The sequence below is a fragment of the Alternaria triticimaculans genome, assembly GCF_023758025.1.
Source record: "Alternaria triticimaculans strain BMP 0046 chromosome Unknown scaffold_5, whole genome shotgun sequence".
In the NCBI taxonomy this organism is placed as follows: Eukaryota; Fungi; Ascomycota; class Dothideomycetes; order Pleosporales; family Pleosporaceae; genus Alternaria; species Alternaria triticimaculans.
Genome location: NW_026055962.1, coordinates 834,311 through 855,098, shown reverse-complemented (window position 1 = coordinate 855,098; position 20,788 = coordinate 834,311). Strand labels below are relative to the sequence as shown.

The window sequence follows — 20,788 nt, the reverse complement described above, 5'->3', positions numbered from 1 at the left end:
GAAACGATGATGGAGTGGGTGGGCGCCCCTATATTTAGAAATCTGGCGTCTGCAGAGCCCAGGCCATCCGATCGCTAATATGCCCGGTTACAGCTTATTTGCTCGGTTTGGACCTTCGTGCCACGTCCGCCGTGCCCTTGCAATTGGGTGTGCAATCTGTACGTCAATCATCGCTGGGCCGGCTAACTGCACTTGGGCTGTTTACTCCACCTGCGACGCCCAGCTGAGTTATTTTAGGGACATATCAGAGCCGGGGTCCAGCGGCCTCACACGCGCAGAACAGACCCTTGATGCCGTACAGTAGCAGAATGAGACAGCTGCCTTTTACCGGCATTGCGCTACCTCGCTGCTCGAGTCTCTCAGATTAGCAGGGCCGTCTGACCGGCTCTGCAGCGACCAGACGGGCGTCGCTATTCTTGCGTGCCACGACCACCGGGCACGCGAGTCGGCGCTTGCAGAGATAATGACGAGAGTCGACCCAGGCTGCAGACGTTGGCCAGCGTGGGATAGGCGCAGGGCGGAGGCATTCGGTCGGCCGGTGCTCCTTGTGCGGCATTGCACTTACCGGTGCGCCATTTGCACCCTTTCCGAGACCGCGTTTTGCTAGCCACACATGGCGGAGCACTGGCTCAATCATCTCTCTCAAACGATAGCCTCCTCGACTGTGAGGGCAGTCCCTGGGTGAGCTGCGGCCCGCCAGCGAGTCCTCCGCTCTCTGCGACTGCAATCATTCAATACAGGCAGCCGTCGAGGGCACCCCGCTCCCCCCGCCGGATGCGGCGCGGCACCCATGTGCTCTGTTATCTTCACACTCCCTGTCAATCTCTATGCAGTCACGTCGCGTGCAGACGATCGGATAACGTCCATACACATCGTCTCCAGTATCTGCTTCCATGTCCCCAGGCGTTGAAGTTGGATTAGGGCTCGCAGCACGCGGTTCCTAGCGCGGCTGCCTCCCATGTCCGAAACGCGATATTTTTAGAAGGCCATGCCGCAAACCCACTCCCACGCCTGGCATGACGCACCCACGACCGCGTCTGATTGACTGACTGCCCCAGCTTACCTCACTACACATCCAAGGCTCCAGATCGTTACACATTGCTAAGCTGCTGTTCGTCTATCACTTCCTGTCCGCCCTTGTCGTTTTCCCGTTGACATGATCTCACCCGCCTAGCCGCCGGCATCGTGTCCCTTCCCCAGCTTTACTAGCTCATGATTCCGCTTGCGTATACTCCACCGCTGCGAGACTAGTCTATGTGATTGCGGTCTTCACCTGCTGAAGCGACTGTGCCTCACACAGGGCCAGCGGCTCTACCGAACAAGTGCTCTCCATTGAAGCTTGTTGGTTCTAATTGAAGCATCCCAGAAACCCGCATCACTCAGCAACGCGTCACTTCATCTTCATCAAAGAAACGACGCCCACCGGAAAATAAGCGGCCCGGCGCGTCTAACCCCTCTATCAAATGCAGGTACACTTTTCGGCTGTTATTCTTAGTCGCACATGCACACCACCCGGTAACCATCCCTTTGTTTCTTATCATCACCTAACCCTCTCCCAGAGACCTGGTCGATGCAGGTACACACCTCGTGTTATTTTGGGCCGCATGCTGGCCCTCAGGATTCTCACATCTCCAATCACTACGACCTCTGGCCCCAACCCGAGACCTGTGCCTCAGGGAAGACCGCGTGGTAGATGCAGGTACACTGCTCAGACGTTATTTCTGGACGTCTCAGATTTGATATACTAATCCCAACTTCATGATGACAGAGACGATGCGTTCTCGATCTTCACTATCAACTACTGCACGTCGTCGGCGCCTACAAGAGATCGTCAAGGCACACTTATCAGGGGAGCGGGGATGATTAGGTGATTCAGAATAGAAATCGACATACCTTCTCTGGGCGCGTATCTTCAGCGATACAGCAATCGATCAGATCCATGAATGGTTGTTGGTACTATGACTTCACCATAATGAAGCGCTTCGCCAGATAGGGGTACTCTGTTCTTACGCGTTGCGTACATCTGACTATACTGACCCCGGACATATGAGCTGAGATATCTCAGTAAGGGGAAGGAGACTCTCGAAGCCCTTGTGGTTCTGGCAACGAAAAGGCAGATTCCTTTCTTGGGAAGACATACCATGATACGCGCAGAGACTTGACCCTTTATTCTGCATCTTTTTGTCCGTTTCCGAGTCTGTACCGAGAATGGAATGCTAGAATCAAAAGCTAGAGATAGAGGATAGTCATGTCTCTGTATCTCGATTATATCTTATGTTCTTCGCTCTCGTAATCATAGTTCATCATTTCCAAGTATAAAGCGTTTCTTGGCCACTCCTCTCTCCTACCTTCAAGAACTACAACTTAAAAGCCTTGTGCCCTGACTTTTCACCAAAATCACGCGCGTCAACGTTCATGAGTCCGCGTGGTTTTGCGCTCCCTATACCCCAAAAAACACGAGACGAAGTTACGATGACGAAGAAAGCACATAGCGCCGTGCCATGTAAGTTTGCAGTGTAGCTTTTGAGCCGCGCCACTGCAGCCACATGGCATTTTCAGCTTTCAGTTTTGGTATAAACCTCAGGGGAATGAATTGCAGAAAGAGAAAGTCTACACATCTCTAAAGCTTTAAAAGCTTCGCTAGTGTGCTCTCACACGTGATCGCGCTCGATGCAGCACTGGCGTGAGCTCCGAGATATAAAAACAGCCATTCCTTACAAGACCTCACTTCGATACTTCACAATGTTCTATGAAGCATTCAAACAAAAACCAGTCAAGGAGAAGATGATGGTGTGCTTTTTCGCCCGCTCCTGTTCTAAATGTTGCAAAATGAAGGCCGATGCATGCATTCTGAGTATCTTCTGGCTACATGACAGCGTACTGACAAGATTCTGGAAAGAAATTTCAAGGAAGCCATGTGTACACCCAGTACGTGGGAGGTCACCACATCAGTTGTGTGTTGAGTCTTTTTCGTAGGCTCTCAGCATCTGGCTGGCGAAGACATCCACCATATGCGTCTTTGTTTTGAGTCATCGACCTGGACTCATGCTTTTGTTTTCCAACCTTTTTGGCGAAAGTATCGAAGCAGTATTATGAAGGAAGGTTGACGTGATCGAGCATGATATTTATGTGAGCCAGAATGCACCAAAAGATGACTGCATGCAAGTCATGACCCACCAGTCCCCCAACCTATCTTCCAAATGGTTCAAAAAGATCAGCATGAGAACATCAACACCAAAACACGATCGAAAGCACTTCAAGTTCGCACGATCCAAAGTGATTACACAAGCAAAACGTCTTGAATTAAACATTCCAACAGTCTCTCTTTCTAGAACATATAACACGCTACGTCGTCTCCACCATGGTATGTATTATCGCGGTCATCCGAACATGCGTGACCACGTAACTGTGCATGTCCGCAAAGATGTGTACCTAGACAACGATGTACATTCCTCCCGAGGTATCTCAGCAAAACGTAAGAAAAATCGAAACAGATACAGAGGGAATGAAGCAAGCCGATTGTCAGCCATAAAGTGTATGAAGCTGACGGGTATTTAGGCGTGGAAAGCACAAATTAATGCCCAGTGTCGTAGAAGAAAAAAAACAGAAAGTCGAAATGGGAAAGGGTATCGAGCAGTTTGTACGCTGGGAAAACAGAACGGGTATGTGATGCTAAAGAAGATCTGAGGAACCGTTAGCGAGGTCTGAGTAGAAGAAGCCCACGATGCTCACCAAAGCACATTCTACCACTGTCTTCCGGCGCCAGATCCAGCTGCTGCCGGCTGGCCATCAACGTTGCCAGTAAGTTCGGCGACACGCGCCTTGATACGGGCAACACGACTTTCGATGGTCTCCTCGCCACTGGTTTCACCTTCATCGGTGCGCTGGCTCTGGCTCACACTGCGGCTACGTCGGACCTGTTCTTCGCTAAGCCTTGCGGCGCGCTCTGCTGCATTCTTTCTAATTTGCGCCCATCGATCCTGAGATGGCGATTGTTGCTTTGTGAACTCGATCGATTCCTCAGAAATGTCATCCGCATACTCGGGTGCGCGTTGAGTTGGGGTCCTAGGGTTCGTCTGTTGCACCTGGCGACGAGGCACGGTCGGGGCCGCAGCGGCGTCGTCTTCGCTCTCATCGTCAGCAGGGGCAAAAGCAGGCATGTCATCCATAGGGCCTTGGTCAAATCGAGAGAAGGCTTGGTCAATTTCTTGTTGCGTTGCTGGGGCTCCAGCAACAGGGCCGCCTGCTTGAATCGGCTCTGCGACCTCGGGTGAGGATGCTGCGGGACTAGGTTCGTAGTTTGGCGACGGTGCCTGCACGGGCTCCGGATGGTTGTCGGTGTAGGTCGGCGATGGCTCTCGTACGTTGGGCTGATGATCATCCAGTCGAGAGGTACTGCGAACGGCATCGGATGCTTGGAAGTACGAATCATCCGCAGGCGCAGGCGCAGGTACTGCTGCAGGTGTCTCGGTCTTCTTTCTTCCGAAAAGCTTCCTGAATCCACTACCTTCCTTCTTCTTCAGCTTGTTCGGCGAGATCTTCTTTCCAGATGCGGCACCCTGATCCTCACTGACGCGAGTCTTGGGCTGAGGGGCTACGACTGGCTTGCGATCGGGGATTGACTTCCTCAAGGCAGGGTGCTGGTTCGGTGTCGCGCCTGTCTGAACAGACTTCTCATCCTCGATGGGCAGTGGTGTCGCGAAGGGCGTTTCCTCGATGGGTGTGGACTGTTCCCGCGTCATTGCGACGGGGAATGTCTGTTGCTGAGGAAGTGGAGTCTGGGTAGGTGACTCATGTGGCCAAGGTACTGGTGTCACAGAGGCCTTGGTAGGCGTGGTGGTATCAATACGAGCGGGCGAGTCTCCTCGCTCAGACTTTGGTAGCGCAGGAAGGTCCCGGTTTGACACGCTTGGAGGCAGCGGGGAAGCGCGGCCATTGGCAGCTGCTGTAAGGTTGTTCTTTGAGCCTCTGCCCGCAGTGTGATCACCAAGGTATTGGGCACGGAGAGCATCCTTATCGAGGGCGGCTTCGCCAAACTTCTTGTCCCACTGCATGGCCGGACCAGCCTCGTTCACCAGATGTGGCTGCAATGTAAGCACACTGTTTGTTTTGACGGACGTAGTATCGTCAGTACGTCCTCGGCGTGTCGCAAATTCTTTTGCATCCTTCTCATCACGCTCGTTCTGAGCCAGTTTCGCGGCTGCAGCCTGTATCCTTGCGTGCTGGTCGGGGCCAATGCTAGTCTTGCTCATGGGCGTGTTGGTAGTCGTCCGGCTGTATGGCTCTTTTGGGGTTGGCTTCTTGCCTGTCGACTTCCGCCGACCAAGTCGGCCGCGCCTTGTGAAGCTGAATTTGGACTTCTTCTCCACAATGTACGCACCCTCTTCAGGGGCAGCTGCACCCTTGACCTGCTCTTCCATGACCAGCCACTTTGCGCCCTGGATGCGTGTCTCGATCAACGTGCATCTTCCGAACGCAGCCTTGCGATCAGTAGTCTCTTCGGAAGCCAGACTGATCATCCATACCCACCAGAAAGTCTCATCGAGATCGAATTTGGTGATGCTTGCCAGCTCGCCGGGCTCGAGATCGTCTTCGCTGAGGCCATTTCGTACGTGTGACTGAGAGCTGTGTACGCGGTGCTCTCCTAGTGGTGGGAGTTTCTGATTTGGCATCAACAGGGTAGTTGGAGGAGATTGATTGTTCTCGTCAGCAAAACCCGAGGACAAGAAGTCCGCCCACGAAGGAGTGGTTGGGCGACCAAAGTCGGTGTTGTTTGAGCGGGGCCCGTTTCGGAGACTAGAGAACTCTCGTGGGTTGCCACCCACTGGAGTACCGTTGGTACTGGCGGAGCTGTCCATGATACCCGAAAACCCGAAGTCTTCAAAGCGGGACCATGACGGGTCTGGCGTAGTGGGGTCGGCCGAGACAGTCGATTGGTTGGCCGTAGCAATGCACTCGAGTACTCTGCGGCACTCATCCGTCAGGGCCTTGACGGTGTCGTCGTATTCGGAGAACTGCTGTAGCGCTCTGTCGTCGTCTCGGTATTCGAAGTTCTTTGCGCGACGCAGCAACGCGAATGGTGTAGGCGATACGGAGTCGACAATCATAACCACCTTGGTTGTTCGCGTTTGCATAAGGGTCGGTGTTTGCGGAGGGTATTCGGTCTGGGAGAGTAGCGCCTGGAGTGACCGTGGTAGAGCAGAGATGCCACCGACTACGTTCATATCTGGCGATAGCGATCGCAGGTAAGCGAAGAAGAGATGGCTGGCAGCGTCCGCGGCCCTACAATTTAGTTAGTATGCGTTGGTCGTCTAGTCCAGCGGGGGTGCTTACTTCTCCCATGTGCGATAACCACCGTCGAAGCCCTTGCCGTCTTCAACGAACTCAAAGGCCCACCATCCGGCTAAACGAGAGAGCTTCCTGCCACCCATGCCGTTGCTCTTGCCTCTTGCGGCGACCGCAGACAGGAGGTCGAAGAAGTCGAATATGATGTGCTTGCGAGCTTCGGAGTCGACGCTGATTGGTATGAAGGTGTCAAAAGCGTGGCGCGCGAAGTTTGAATCTGGACAGAACGTCAGTGGTGATTGGGCATGTCTCTGCGGTCGCCTTACCAGACTCGCCGATTCGGAAGAGTTCGTATGCGTCCCAGGTGACTACACCGCCGGGCAGTCTGCTCCAGCACCATTTTATGATACTGCAGAGCGTCTGGCTACGTCAGCGCATGAATCGATGTGGTGAGACGGGCATATCAGCCTACCAATGGCTCAGTAAGTCGCAGTTCCTGTGCCAGCCCCTCGCCTGTGTATTGCCGTGTGCCCTCGTAGGCGGCTTTGAAGAAGTTGCGGACGAAGTTGCGGGAGGCACTCGTGTCGGAGGTGGGGCGGAAGGGGAGCAGCATAAAGGGCATGTCCAGGGCTTTCGCGTGTTAGCAGTGCGTGCGGGGTGCCAATTGACGGGTCGACGTACCCCTCGATTTCATCTCTTGGGTGCAGACGTGGATGAGCTCCTGGATCTCGTCGGGCGCGACATCCTTGCGCGTCCATGATTCCTCCCAGCGGGGCTTGGGCGGCGCGACGGGCTCGGGGGCAGTTTTGGCGCCCTTTTGCTTGTCCTTGGAGTGGAAGACATTCTTGAAGAAAGGCATGTTGGCGTATGGCGGGGCGGTCTTCGCTACCACCAGGGCGAGTGACGCAGATGCGCTCGGGGGTGGATGCGCGACGCGGTAGTAGCGCGATGCAGGGACGGATGCTATTCAATTGCTTTTTCTGCGTATGGCTGCTGTGTTAGCAGTGTAGGTGTATAAAATCACTGCAAAGAGGTTCCTGGGCTCGGGCGGCCGAGGGGACGGATGGCTGCTGGCGGGAAAGGAGAAGAGCAGGCAGTTGCAGTCCGGCAGGCCTCATTAGGGTACAGGCGAAATAAGTTCCAATCGACGCCCGTCAATCGCCCATCCCTGCGCCGCCAAGCCCTCCCTTTGCAGCTAGCCCTCGCTCGCACCTGTGGCTTCTGCACGGGACATGCCTCTGTTTCGCATCTTTGCTTTAGTCGCCAGCACACCAGTCCCGGTACTCGAAAATCTACGCGGCAAACGCCTGGCTTTCGTGCGCGATTGGCGGGGCGGTGTTGATGTGTTGTCCAAGTCGCGTCATCCACCGCGCATCCCCACCGTGTCACCGCTGACACCGCCTCATATCGCGCCCACTCGCCCTGCCTGGGCTGCTTCATCACCACCAGCCTTATCCCAGCTCTCAACACCACACAGCACCACTTCACGACGCCTCGTGGGACTGACCCTGCGTAATGCGCCCGCTGCTGATCCGACTAGCTCCCGACCCCAAGGGCCGTTGTCTCGTACGCATGAACCTGACTCCACTGTAAATCTAATACTCGTGATGCTATGGCGGCGGCTGAGAAGAAGCACATGCACCAGCTGAACTCACCCGAGGCCTGAACATCCTATCTGACAGCCGCTGGCAGTGGCACCAACTGTAATTGCTCGGATACAAGAGCACATCTCTCTGATCAATTATCGCAGGCAATTGGCTTGTCACATGTCAATATACACGGTGTAACGCGACAAGCAACCAATTTGTGTTGATGCAACGGCAGTGTCGTGAGAACACCATCTTACCCTTATGCTCACGTCAATAATCAACGTCTTATCGTCTCTCTGCTTTTTGCTTCCAGACAACCGCGCGACCGTCGCGCGCAATTTCCTGCAAACCCTTCCTGGTGGTACTTCGGCGTATCTTTGAAACGACAGAACAAAGTCAACTCTCCTTCACTTCCGCCCGCGTTCCGATGGCACGCCAATGGGTTCATGGCAGAACCCTGGTGGGAATGCAGGCTCAGTGGATATGACATCAGCATAGAAGCCATGTTTTCTCTGTATCTGAGCTTGCAGGAGCTGCCAATATGGGGCAGACTATCGGCAGTATTTTCAGCAGAGACACCCTATAAATTCAGATCGACAGGTGTTGTACCGCGAGATACACCGTCTCAACTCTTCCTGGTGCAGACGAGTGCTCACGCCCGACGTGTTGTCTTCGGGCTTGTGCAATCGCCAAGCGTGCGGGCACGTGTTTTCGTGATCTGCGCTAGTCAAAGCTTCAAATCCATTCTGGCCTAGCTCCAGAGCTATCGAAATGCCGTCCCGTTGACATCTCGACGTTGTCAGTACCCTGAACGCGTTCAAAAGCGACCCCTCGTGACATCTAATTAATGCGATCACCAGAACTAGTCCCTTCTTGAAAGATCCGCGCACAGTTCCGGGTTCGCTTTCGTTTTAGTTATTCTCTCTGTTGCGGGGTGCAGACAACTTCCGATCATGCCAGCCCAAACAACATGTCCGATACCCGAAGTCGACCGCGCACTGTCGTCATACATAAACAATCGGGAAGACACGCTAAGGATTCGACGCGCTCTTTCCAAGTATCTCACCTCAAGCCTGAGGCCCGTCAATGCAGCGACCCAGAACCAGCATCTGAACCATGAGTGCCCACAGAACCTATCTGCGGCCAACACCAACCCTCCAGGCCTGAAGGACACTCGTTTGGAATATCTACAGGCTCTGCGGGCCAATTCCCAAGCGCAAACAAGACACCGTGAACTTCAGACGTCATTAGAAGATCTACGCAACCGCTACGTAGACGAGAACCCAACGCAGCCAGAATCAGAATACGACAACGAAGTTACGCGAGGTTATGTTGCCTTACTACGACAGCGCCGGCGCTACGCAGAACTTCAGGTCATCCAAGAGTCTCTAGACAAGCTCCTCACCGCAAAGCCATCGACCGCTGCGGCTGACCCAAGAGCTTCCATCAAAAGCGCCATCGGCGAGCAACCAGACTTACCGGCTGAGAGGCTAGAGCAACTATCGCAAGCCGAAGATGATCAAAACTGGGTCTTTAAGCTGAAGCAGGAGGTTCTCGAGGCGCGAACAGCCATGGAGCGCGCCCAGGCCGCGAGGCAAAAGGCCCAGGACGAGATGCCGGGTGAGCCCAGCTTACAAGCGCAAGTTCATGCACTTGAGCGAGCAAGAGACGAGCTCGTTGATTGGGTGCAAGGGGAGTTGGCCAAGATGGAAGAGGACAGTGTTTTCCTTGAGGATGCCTCACCCGTCAAACGTCCAGTCAACGTCGCGGCACCTGTCGATCTTGCATCAGCAGAAACACAGATACGAGAATCGTACAACAAGTACATTGAAGCTCGTGCTAGTCTGCTCGAAGCTCATGCAAGCCTCCAACAACCACTGGATGTTCAGGCTGATGATCAGAACGGCGGTCAAACTACACCCAACGAAGACAGCAAAGCCGCAGCAACGAAGCCTATCCGGCCAATCACCAAACTCTTGCCTTACCTCCCGCATCTTACCCAGATAGCCAACAACGAGCGTTCTCTACTCCAGCAATCTGTATACCTCCAGAGTCAGATAGCATCCGCAGACCAAGACATTGAGGAAGCGCTCCTCCGGCTCTCTGGTGAAAGCCATCTCCTGCCCGCTGGTTCGAAGGAAGTCGCAGCATGGGGTAAGACAGCACGGGAAGCTGAGGCGGCTACTGATAAACTGGTGAAGGAGCGTCTGCAGGCTGCCCGGCAAGAAGTGGGCAGTGTGAGCACGATTGTAGAGCTCTGCTCGTTGCAGAGCAAGGTGTTGGAGTCAGCATAGAACGAGGGGGCGATAATAGCATGGGGTAAGGATTGGGAAACATAGGCTACGGCCACAATCAAGCGAGAAGATATCATCTTCGCCAGTCACACAGGGCTTGTACGTAGCCCTAGAACGAACAATGGCATGACCTTCTTACATGGACATCACCATGTCAGACCAGCTCCTTTGTTCGATGTAAACGGCATACATTTGCATAGCTGGCTGAATTAGTGATGTCTAAAAAGATTACCATTACTCATAATCTAACATCGAAGCGCTTTTTGTTTGGTTCTCAATTCAGGTGAACCATTATTCTACATCTTTCAAGATCATTTTGACCAGCTACCGACATTCGGTTCAGCACGGTCTTGCCAGCACACACCAACGGAGGTTGGGACAAAGCAATAGAGTACGAGAGACAGCCAAAGCTCGCACATCGCTCTTTTCGGTGGTCATTTTGGGACACAAACACCATGCCGAAGTTCGTCGTAGTTTTTGAAGTGCTACCTCGCGTAAGAGAGTGGTAGAGAAAGCAGAAGCGCAAAGCGTAGATGACAGGCTTTATATAGCCGTCGGTATCAGTTTTAAACAGCAACATGAGTATGCGACCTGTTTCAGATGCACACAAAGCATCCCATTGTCGTCAGGAACTTTGAAGTTTTGTACGACGGCTACATGTCTACCATGCACCCTTTTTTCGTTTCTCGGAAGTACCGGCGTTTTAATCGTAAGATGTATCATTGAGAAGTTTGCGTATAAATTCATTGCTCTCTTTTCCTTAGACATGGCATTGAATCCTTTTGGTTTTGCACTAGAGTCCAGGAGGATCGGCCATGCGATAGTTGCAGCGTACTTTTGATTTAGCACAGTCGGGCTTCGAGACATGGAAAAGAGAAAGAGAACAGAACCAAAAGATTTGTGTGTCCCTCGTATCGTCGAAACGGGACATTTTGTTGTATAGTGTGTATTTTGAATGTCAATAGCCCCTGGATGAATTCCGTTCTCAGCTCGCGCCAGGACATAATTCGACGCCCTCGATTTTTTTGGTAAGAAGACATGAAAGAGCATCTCAATATTTTGAGTTGGAGACCGAGCAGCTTGGGTTGATAAGAGGAAGACTGTGAGGTGCAGAAACGGGGTTTTATATATGTGAGCGGTCAGTGCGCTATACCAGCTTTGTTATACAAGTCATGGCCAAGTATGTTGCGGATCAGTATCCAGCATCAGTACATATCAGCGAACACCATAGTGTTAGCGCATAGTTAGTGACTGTCTGAGCAGTCTCAAACCATCAAATGACATCCTCGTGTTTTTGAAGATGAACACATGTGTTCATGTATCCGACAACAGGATAGCCAGTCTCCTCGGTCTTCTCCATGACGTGCGCAAGTACATGTTTCCAACCTGTATTTTCCGAAAAGAACATCAAAATTTTTTATGTGAATGCTGCAGCGTACACTCAAACATACGTTCAGCAGGCTCGAGTTCCTGCTCACACATAGACTGATTGTCTATGGTTTTTGTTCAAACAACGCAGAACACATCGCGCATGCTCTCGATACTCTTTGGAACACCGAAGCGTTTTCTATTGATTTTAGGGGGATAAGTACAGTGTATGAAAGGAGAATAGCAGTACCAAGTCGAGGTTTTATACCCGACCCAGCACTACTCACGCCATTTGCGATAGCTTCTACCTCTTTTCTTTTTGCGTGAAAGTGAACACTCAGTCTCATCAAATTTTTTCTCCACGCTTTTCTCACTCCGAAGACAAGGAGTTTGTGGAAGAGAGCGATGGCGAACACTTCCTAGCCATAGCCGCATCGTTGACATGTTTGGAATGCGCACACGGCATGTTGATCTGGCAATTTGGAGAAACTTCCGACGGAGAGCCCAGAGAAATTTGGATGTGACGGTCGTCTTTTGGAGGTTTGTTTTTTTGAGAAAGTAATAAAGGTAGGAGAAGAGAGAGCGTCCTTCTCAGCATAGGATTTTCAGCAGTGCAGTTTTGAAAGCTAGGAGAAACTCCACATTGGGCGGCTTTGCTGTTTTGGATATTTCAGGTTTGAAAGATGATATGGAAAGTAAGGAAGCGGCAGGCGTTGAGCTTAAGTAGGTGTCGCTGAAGGCCTGTGCGTGCGCATGCCCCAGGAACGTATTAGTAGAGAATCGCTCGAATCCGACATCACCTGATCCAAGATCTGCTTTCGCTGAAAACAGGACATTGAAAGAAATCTAAAGAGTTATCGTAGGTATCTATGCATCAGTAATCGTTCAAAACCAATCCCAGTATGCTCCGCCTCATAGCATAGCAACCACACAGCTCGCCAGTGCCAGACTTTTACATACCCATCACCTCCAACAGCCTAGACGTCTCTCCAATTCCGACTAGTCACTCGCTCTCTCGTATCCAGCCTCGGGCCTCTACCCATCTCACGATACTCTCTCGCAAGCCCACCTCTATCACTTCCCTGATCGATCATCCTCACCGCCCTCCTCTCTTCCACAAATGTAGCAGGTTGTCCATTTTCATCGATACCCCTCCAGCTTCTGGTATCATTGATCTCAGCTGAATGTGCGCTCTCCGAATCGGTATCGTCATCTTCTTGTCTTCGGCGACTAGGCGGTGGAGTCATAGAACGAGTCCGTTCGAGTGCTCGTGGGCGGGAGACATGGCGAAATAGTGGCCGCGGTGGCCGTTCAGGTGACAGAGGAGAGGGCGGAAGACGGGGTGTGCGACGTGAGGGAAGAGGAGAGATGTTCCGCACGAGTACCTCCTCAAACCGTCTTGAGGGCGGAGGAGAAGGTGAAATACGGCGCTGTCGATCAATGCGAATTTCCTCTTCGTACTCCCTTCTTGGAGATGGCGATGAGTGCCGTATACGGATCCTCTCAAAGTCCTGGGATAGTGGCTCTTGTGGAGGATCGTCTACAACCCGATGGCGGGAGTACTCTCGGTAATGCTCGTACTTGTCGCCACTCGCCAGTCGTTCGTCGGCATACCTTGATCTTCCTCTTGGCTCAAGTACTGGCTCTTCTTGCCTTCTTCCACCACCAAAGTGAACACGAGGTCCTCCGACTTCGACGCGCATGCTCTGCTGACTTTCGCGCATGGTATCTCTTCGCCTGTGGGAGGTTTCGTGCTCGGTGCCTAGGGGCTTCAGGATGCTCCGACTAGGTGAATCCAAACGGCGACGTGGCATAGAATCAGCATTGCTCGAAGTTTCATCCGACGCCTTGAGAAAGCTACGCTGCTCTGGTCCAATCGGGTGGTACGGCCTCGGATGCGACATGAGACGAGCTTCCGCTTCCTCGTTTCGCCTTTCAGCCCGGAGGCTAACACGAATTGGAGATCTACTTGCACTCCTAGTCCGACGTTCCTGAGACTCGCTCCGATAAACAACTCTCGAAGATCTCGTCGGCGGTGGGGGCGACGGACTGAGTTCGATGATCCTTGAACTTGCCCGGCGCGGTGGACTTTTCTCGAACTTCCTATAGGAGTGAGTACGGACAACGTCTGGAGGAGGCCACACCTCGTCAGATCTTGAGGTAAGACTAGGAAGTAGTGGAGGTGGCGCAGGGTACACTTCATCCGACCGTGTTTCCCTAGTGCGGACGATGTCAGGCGGGGGCCAAACTTCACCAGCATACCTTGAAGAGCGGCGAGGACTCAATGAAGAGGTTTTGAGCTTTCGTTCCGATCTAAACTCTTGTGGCGGCTGTTGAAGTACTCGCAAGCCCAGGCGCGCCTGACTGGATGATCGTTTGATAATACGTGGACGACTGGGAGAGTATCGCGAGACATAGATCTCCTCTCTATCTTGTCTTCGGCCCCTACGCTCGTCATGGTCGATGTCGATGTGGACACATTCTTTAGGCCAGTCGCAGGGTTCCTCGGCCGTACATCTTCGAATGTACCTGTATCTGCTGCTTGAACGATGTGAGCCTGCAAGCTTCTTTTTGCACCTTCGACAGGGTGTGGGGATCATGGGCTTGCCAGGAAGGACCGGGTTATTGCGATGGAAACCTGCGGAGCGCATCTCGCCGCAGTGGCTGCAGGTGTGACAGAGCATAACTGGCACAGCCAATTCTTCTACCTGCGGGGGTGGTGCTTGCGCAGCATGTGATCGACCGTATTGTTCGTAGTGGTATTGCTCGCTTGTCTGCCTCGATCTTGACTCCATGATCTCCTGCTGCGTATTGCGTGAGGATGGTACCATCGCGCTCGTAAGAGGAGCGACTCGTCGACGTTCTATTCCAGAACCTAGATTGCTATGCTGCCAGTCGGCGTTGTACCCTGGCGGAGGCGGTGGTCGTGCGTCGTAGCCCTGAGGAATATGAGCGTGCCCTTGTCGTCCGGCTACTGGCGGTGCCTGCTGTTGATCCTGTTGTTGTGACTGAGGGCTTAGGAGCGGTGGTGGGCGCTGTGGGATCCCCAGATGATTGTACACGCCCTGGCCGTATCCACCCTGCTGAGGGTATCCAGCCTGTTGAGGGTATCCAGCCTGTTGAGGGTATCCAGCTTGCTGAGGGTATCCAGCTTGTTGAGGATAGCCTCCCTGGTATCCGGGAAAAGAAGCGACGGACGAGGCAGCTGGCGGAGGCGTGGGTGCTGCGGGAGGGACTCCGAGCCCTTGGAATTGCTACACGGTGGGTAAGCCAAGTTCTATATTTGCTGACGCACTGCGCGCGGGCGTCGATGAGATGGGGCCGAACATGATTACGTCTATTCTTGCTGTCAGCCAACTTCTGGTCTCAGGCGACAATGGCGCACTTACACATTGTAAAGATACGAATTGGCTGGCCGTGCGAAGGAGCCGGGGTACTGAGGAATTGGCTGGCCCTGATCTTGGCCTTGCCCGTTACTGCCACTGCCGCCAGTGCGGCCCATATACGACTCAAAGGCCCTTCTCTGTTCTTCGTTCGCCATATTGTGGTTTGAGCAGGTGCGGACGTGCGACTCGAAGGCGGAGGGAAGCCGGAGGACTGGCCCTGGTCGTGGGTCCCACGTGGGCGACCGGGAAAGCGCGAGCAGGTGTTAAGAGGAAGGAGCGACAGAGAGAGATGTGGGGTAGACAAATGATAGTTGGAAAAGCATGTGAGAAAGCATGTCGACGAACGTGGAGTCAAAGTGAAAGAGCAGACGCACAAGCAGGATTGCGCGACTGCGAAACCGCATCTCCAATCATAACAGTCGATCTCACCGCAACTCACCTCAAGGATACCGACAATGGGACTTAATATTCTTTTATTTCTTCCCAGACACCCGCCTGCGAACAATGCCATTGTGGCTTCTTATTTGTACAAATGCTATAGATCTCTAGCAAGATTTTGATACGACCACCACATCTACTCAACTCTCAATACCCTAGGTCCCTTCCTCTTGGTGGACCGCTTCTTCTTGTGGCCCTTGTCGAACGATACGGCGCTTTGATGGTCGCGACCAAAGTTGTCAAGATCCTTGACCTTGTAGATCCTGATGATCCAGTTCTCGCTGGTAAAGGCCTCCTCGATGGTGCTGAGCTCGGGGCCCTGTGCGGGAAGGCGCGCGCCACGGACACGGTCCTGGGCTTGTCCGGCGGGGAACAGCGCGTTGTAGTTGTAGTAGGACATCTTGTACCTGTTATGCTGTCAGTAGCTGCTGGAGTTGGTGGGACTAAATCACTTACATCAAGCTGTTCTTCATAGTGGGGGTGGCCTCCTCGTCCACACGGTACTCGCCTCGTGGAGTGAAGAAGTTGCGCTCCTTGACCTCATCGGGCCAGATACCCTCGGCAATCCTGACCATCCAGAGGAACTTGTTGATGTCGTCCCCAGAGTAGCCAAGTAGACCACCAAAGACGACCAGTACGTAATCAACCTCGTGTTGACGCATGATGGGGTAGCTGACCTCCTCCCTGGAGCTCATAGCCTTACCGACGGTAGCGATGTGCGTGTTGTTCCAGGTGTTGTTGTCGACAAGGGTTGGGCGGTCGGCCATACCACCAATCTGGTATCCGTAGTCCCACCAGGACATGATCTTGGCGTTCTGGGGGGTGTTCTGCCTGAGCCAGTAGTATGCCTCACGGTAGTCATCGATGATGTGTTGGCTACCGTCAGGAAGTCTGGATGCGAGCACGACGGAGGGCGAAGAGTAGGCGTTCGAAGTGACCCATGTGCAGTGCAGAACGAACAGCATGAGGTAGATGGCGGCGGTTCCGGCGACGGTAAGCTTGGAGGCATACGAGTAGATGCCGACGAGCGGGTTGCGTGTAGATCGGAGACCCTCGGGAAGGATAGCTGCAGCAGCGACTGCAGCGGTATCGGTGCTGCCGTTCTCGGTGACGGGCTTGGGGGTCTTGACGTCGAGGTAGGTGTCGAGAATCTGCGAGAAAGCGATTGCCGATGCAACGCAGACAATGGGAGTCAAAGTGAGCATGAGACGGACCATGACACCAGCGAAGTAACTGGCGAGCACAGCGTAGATGACAATGAAGACCTGCTCGTCGGTCAAAGTGCGGAAGCACAGGTAGACACCGGCGGGGAAGAGCCAGATCATCATGTTGAGATCGAAGAAGAAAGCGGGCCATGCGGTAGGCTGATGCTCGGAAACGGAGGCAATGATGGGAATGTGAATCTTGGCGTATCCGGTATCCCAGAGCGAGTAGAAACGGCCAGTCCAGGGCGCAATGACACCAGAGACGGTGAGAAGCACCAGTCCTCCGACACCGATGAGGAAGACACTCAGAACCAGAGCGCGGAGCAGCGTCTGGAACTGCTTGCCGGGAAGCTGTGCGCGAACCCAGTCGACAAAGGCCACCAGCTGGAGGAGGCCAAAGACACCGAGCGCGGACATGTGCTCGCTACTGCGGATAGGCAGGAAACCGACGAAGGGAATCTGCATACTCGCAAGCGTACCGAGCGCATACCACGAAGTGTAGCTGACGTACAATCTCGGGCTGTATCGTCCCATGCAGATCAAGACGAAAGCGTGCAGGGGCAGCAAGTTGGTGATGAAGACGTATCCACCCCACGCTGACACCATGTATCCGTAGAACAGCGCAGTCAATGCACCCCAGAACATGGATCCGAGCTTGACTGCCTTGATCCACAGGAAGAAGGTAAAGACGAGCAGGAAGATGGCAATGGCCTCGTTATCGTAACTTCCAGCGACGGATCGCGAGATGTAACCGGGGGTGATGCCCATGAAGGCTGCGGCGAGCAGACCGGCCGAGGGCGACGGGACCATCTCGGAGGTCAGGAGGTAGGTCGCGAGCGCGGTAAGACCTGAGAAGGCAGGCGCGAGGAGGACACAGATGTTTCGAATGTCGACGGGCATGGCGAGAGCGCGGAGGGCGTGGTAGATGACACCGCTGGTGACCATCAGTCCGGGGTAGAGAGTACCACCCGTGACTCGTCCAAGAGGGTGCCATGTTCCTGCATTCCATGTCAGTCCGTTGTAGCTACATGGCATTGGGGCATGCGGCGGAGATGCGTACGGTCGTCGAACCAGTCCCAGAAGCTGTAGAAGCCATTCTGTACCAGGTATTTCGTCGCTCGGAAGTTGAACCACGGATCGACTGCATTGCATAATCAGTCAATTGCCCTTCCATTCCCCAATTGTAGTACTGACACTCGTGGATGATGCTCTCAAAGCGGATTACGGAGAACAGACGACTGCTTACGGCGGCGGCAGCGATGAGGCACAGGATAATGACCCGGAGCAAGCCTCGAGTATTGCGGCCGGTCGCCTGCTTGAGAAGCTGCCCGTCATCTACGGCGGCGGCCATGTTTGCAGGAGAAGTTAAGGAAGGTGAGGTTGTTGGTCGCAAGGCCGCGTCACGGAACTTCTCGAGAGCTATGCTTCATGAGCACACGTTTCCAACTCCACGCCTCGGCATTTGGTTTCGCCGACCTTCAACATCCCTGCAACGTCATCACTATCACCATGTCCGCGACAGCCACGGAGCGCCGTTCAACACACAACATTCTTTCACTTTATGTCGATTCACATATGCGAAAATTGTCTACTGGGAATCTGGATCTGCGCTCTGAGATATCACTAGTCTGCGCAAAAGAAATCCATCATGAAAGTCTCCATCTCTTCAACACTGCAACTGGCGCAGACGCGATGGTTGCAGTTGGCGCAAGCAACATCTACAACACCGCAAGGGTTCTGACATACGCACTGTATTTATTAGCATTGTTGCAAATAGCCGAGACAGGTAACTTACACAATAGCGATTTGTTACTAGGGTCTTTTGTCTTCGCTTTGGGTGTCGTTCGCCATATGCCGAATCTTCTGAACGCTGTCGTTTTACTGCAGTTCCTAGCGCGATATCACCTGCAAGTGGCGAGGGCCGCATCGATGCATGGCTTGACATCGGCATCTTGGGCATGTTGTTTGGAGGAGGCTGCGACGGGTGCGGCTGTGGAACATCGTCATCCACATCTCCAGGAGCATCCACATCGCCGTCCTTGTCCCTCTCGTCCTCATCGTCAAAGTAGTCTCGTTTCTTCTTCTCTTCGAGCAGCTCTTTCTTCGGTCGATTCTCTTCAGCACAGATCCAGTCATCGATATTTCTCCTCTCCTTCTCGAAGTGACGCGCGATGTGATCAAACCGCTCATCCCAAGCTGCATTGCGTCGCTCTTTGAGTCGCACTATGTCTTTGCACAGGCCACACCAGAAGGTACCTTGGCAGTTCTTGCCAATCCTGCGGAGGTTGACACGCTCTTGAGCAACTTCACACGCCATCTTATGCTCCCTCTCTAAGTGGTTCTTGAACGCTCCTTCGCGGTATAGATGCACACCACAGACCTGACCTGTCTGAAGTTCTTGGCCGCAGCGGAAGGCTTCCTGCTGGAAATGCTGACTGTTCTCGTGGCGCTTCCAATCTGACTTTGCGCCAAAGCGTTTGTGGCACTTGGGATATGTGCATCCATAAGGCCTGTTATGTCGCTTGATATGCTTACGCAGATCGCAATCACGAGCGACCGCAAATTCGCAGCCAGACATCGGACATGTCTTGTCATTGTTTGAAGAGCTCTTGCTGGAGCGACGCTGTTCTGTGTCGGGGGTTCTTGGGCCTTTGTTGACAAGCTCAGCCATCATCTTTAACAATGCATCATTCTTCTCAGACTTGGACGGCCTCCTGGATCTATCGTCGCGATTGACCTTTTGCAGCAACTCTAGTATGCGACTCTCAATATCCACAGGCTCCGGCGAATGCAAGCGTTGTTCAGACTTCCTCTTGAGCTCTAGCGCTTGCTGCTCAGCCTTAGTCTGGGGTGCGTTGGATAAAGAAGAACCCTGTGAGGACTTTTGAATCTTGACGTGGTTACTTCCAGACGCGCCAGGAGCGGCCTTGATAGTGGAGAGAGCATCTTGTATCCCCGGTGCATTGTGCCGAGAACGAGTCATCTTCGACGTTTTCTGAACACGACTGTTGTGTGGTGCGGAAGTAAACCCAGGTCCAGAGAGCCGAGGTGGTGGCTGTGCTTTAGGCACAAACAATGAGTCCTGGCTTGGCGAAGATAGGTATCTGGCATCCTGTATCATGGGAAAGTCCATCATAGAGATGTTGCCCATCGTTGGGCTTATGGAGAAGGGAATCTCCATGCCAGCTACTGTTGACCCAATGTCCAGGGGTGTAACAGTCGTTTTACCCTCTATGGGAGAGTCGGCTCGCCTGGGACGCCATACCGATCTATCAATGTCAGCTTAGCTAACTCTTCAAGCATGAAATGTGCAAATCTACCTTTCTACGAGATCGAGTACGTTCTCATCTTTGTGCATTCTCTCAACATGCTGCTTGAAGTTGTCTAGACGTGGCCAGATTTTCTCTTTGTTCCTACAATCCTCCACAGCACACTGATAGGACTTCTTGTCAATGTCCTTCCGATGTAGGCTTTTCTGATGCCGCTCAAGATCGTTCGTAGTTGTGAATCCCTCTACCCTTTTGCAGCCGGGTACGTCACACTTGAAGGGTTTGCTGTGTTTGAGCATGTGTTTCCTGTCACTTTCATCAGCACATGGTCATCTTATAGTGATGCCCATACGCACTTGAACTCTGAGTTGCACTTGAGTACTTCTGAGCACTCATAGCATGGAAAGTCTTTCTTTGACCTCGACCTCCCACTACGACTGCTGACATGGGATCGTTGATCTGAAGGCATCCGTGACATCGTAGGAGCCTCGCTTGTGGCAGACTCGACATGCATGTTGTTAATATCTGACATGAAACTTGCCGATAGTTCCTGATGGAGATGATCGGGATCATTGCTTATGACCGACTTGGTGTTCCGCGAAACGTAACCCTCGTCAGATGGCAAAGCCTGACTCTCAATGTCAGACCCCGGACTCCATGGGAACTGGAAATTCACATTCGATCGAGGGGAAAGATCATGAGAGCTACCAGACTGAGATAGCCTCATATTGTACGGACTCCATGCTGGCTCCGGCCCTCTGCCTGCAGTCGGGCCATGATAAGGCCGGACATATCGTGGATCGAGAAGGTCAAAATCCCTCGGCATATGGGATCCAATACCATTATCTAACAGAGAGAGATTGGTCTGAAGATGATTCATACGATCAAAGCCTCTCGTATGTGATGAAGTCCTTGGGGTATGTAAGGAGGCTGATGAGCTAGATCTTTGGCTCC

The 20,788-nt window shown here is 53.1% G+C and overlaps 3 protein-coding genes across 3 annotated transcripts; 1 reads left to right on the top strand and 2 right to left on the bottom strand.

The window, feature by feature from the left end:
• Positions 1-3,743: 3,743 nt before the first annotated feature.
• J4E78_004602 (uncharacterized protein) lies at positions 3,744-7,144 on the bottom strand (the record flags this gene model as incomplete). The annotated part of the gene is made up of 5 exons (XM_049365230.1): positions 3,744-6,282; positions 6,334-6,562; positions 6,612-6,705; positions 6,758-6,915; positions 6,967-7,144. 5 exons carry the CDS (start codon positions 7,142-7,144, stop codon positions 3,744-3,746), a joined length of 3,198 nt encoding a protein of 1,065 aa, XP_049223031.1.
• Positions 7,145-8,827: 1,683 nt separating this feature from the next.
• On the top strand, positions 8,828-10,168 carry J4E78_004601 (uncharacterized protein; the record flags this gene model as incomplete). Its single annotated transcript, XM_049365229.1, has 1 exon — positions 8,828-10,168. One exon carries the CDS (start codon positions 8,828-8,830, stop codon positions 10,166-10,168), a length of 1,341 nt encoding a protein of 446 aa, XP_049223030.1.
• A 5,328-nt stretch (positions 10,169-15,496) lies between these two features.
• Positions 15,497-19,923, bottom strand: J4E78_004600 (uncharacterized protein; the record flags this gene model as incomplete). The annotated part of the gene is made up of 6 exons (XM_049365228.1): positions 15,497-15,767; positions 15,817-17,563; positions 17,626-17,706; positions 17,760-17,984; positions 18,363-19,834; positions 19,886-19,923. 6 exons carry the CDS (start codon positions 19,921-19,923, stop codon positions 15,497-15,499), a joined length of 3,834 nt encoding a protein of 1,277 aa, XP_049223029.1.
• Positions 19,924-20,788: the final 865 nt, after the last annotated feature.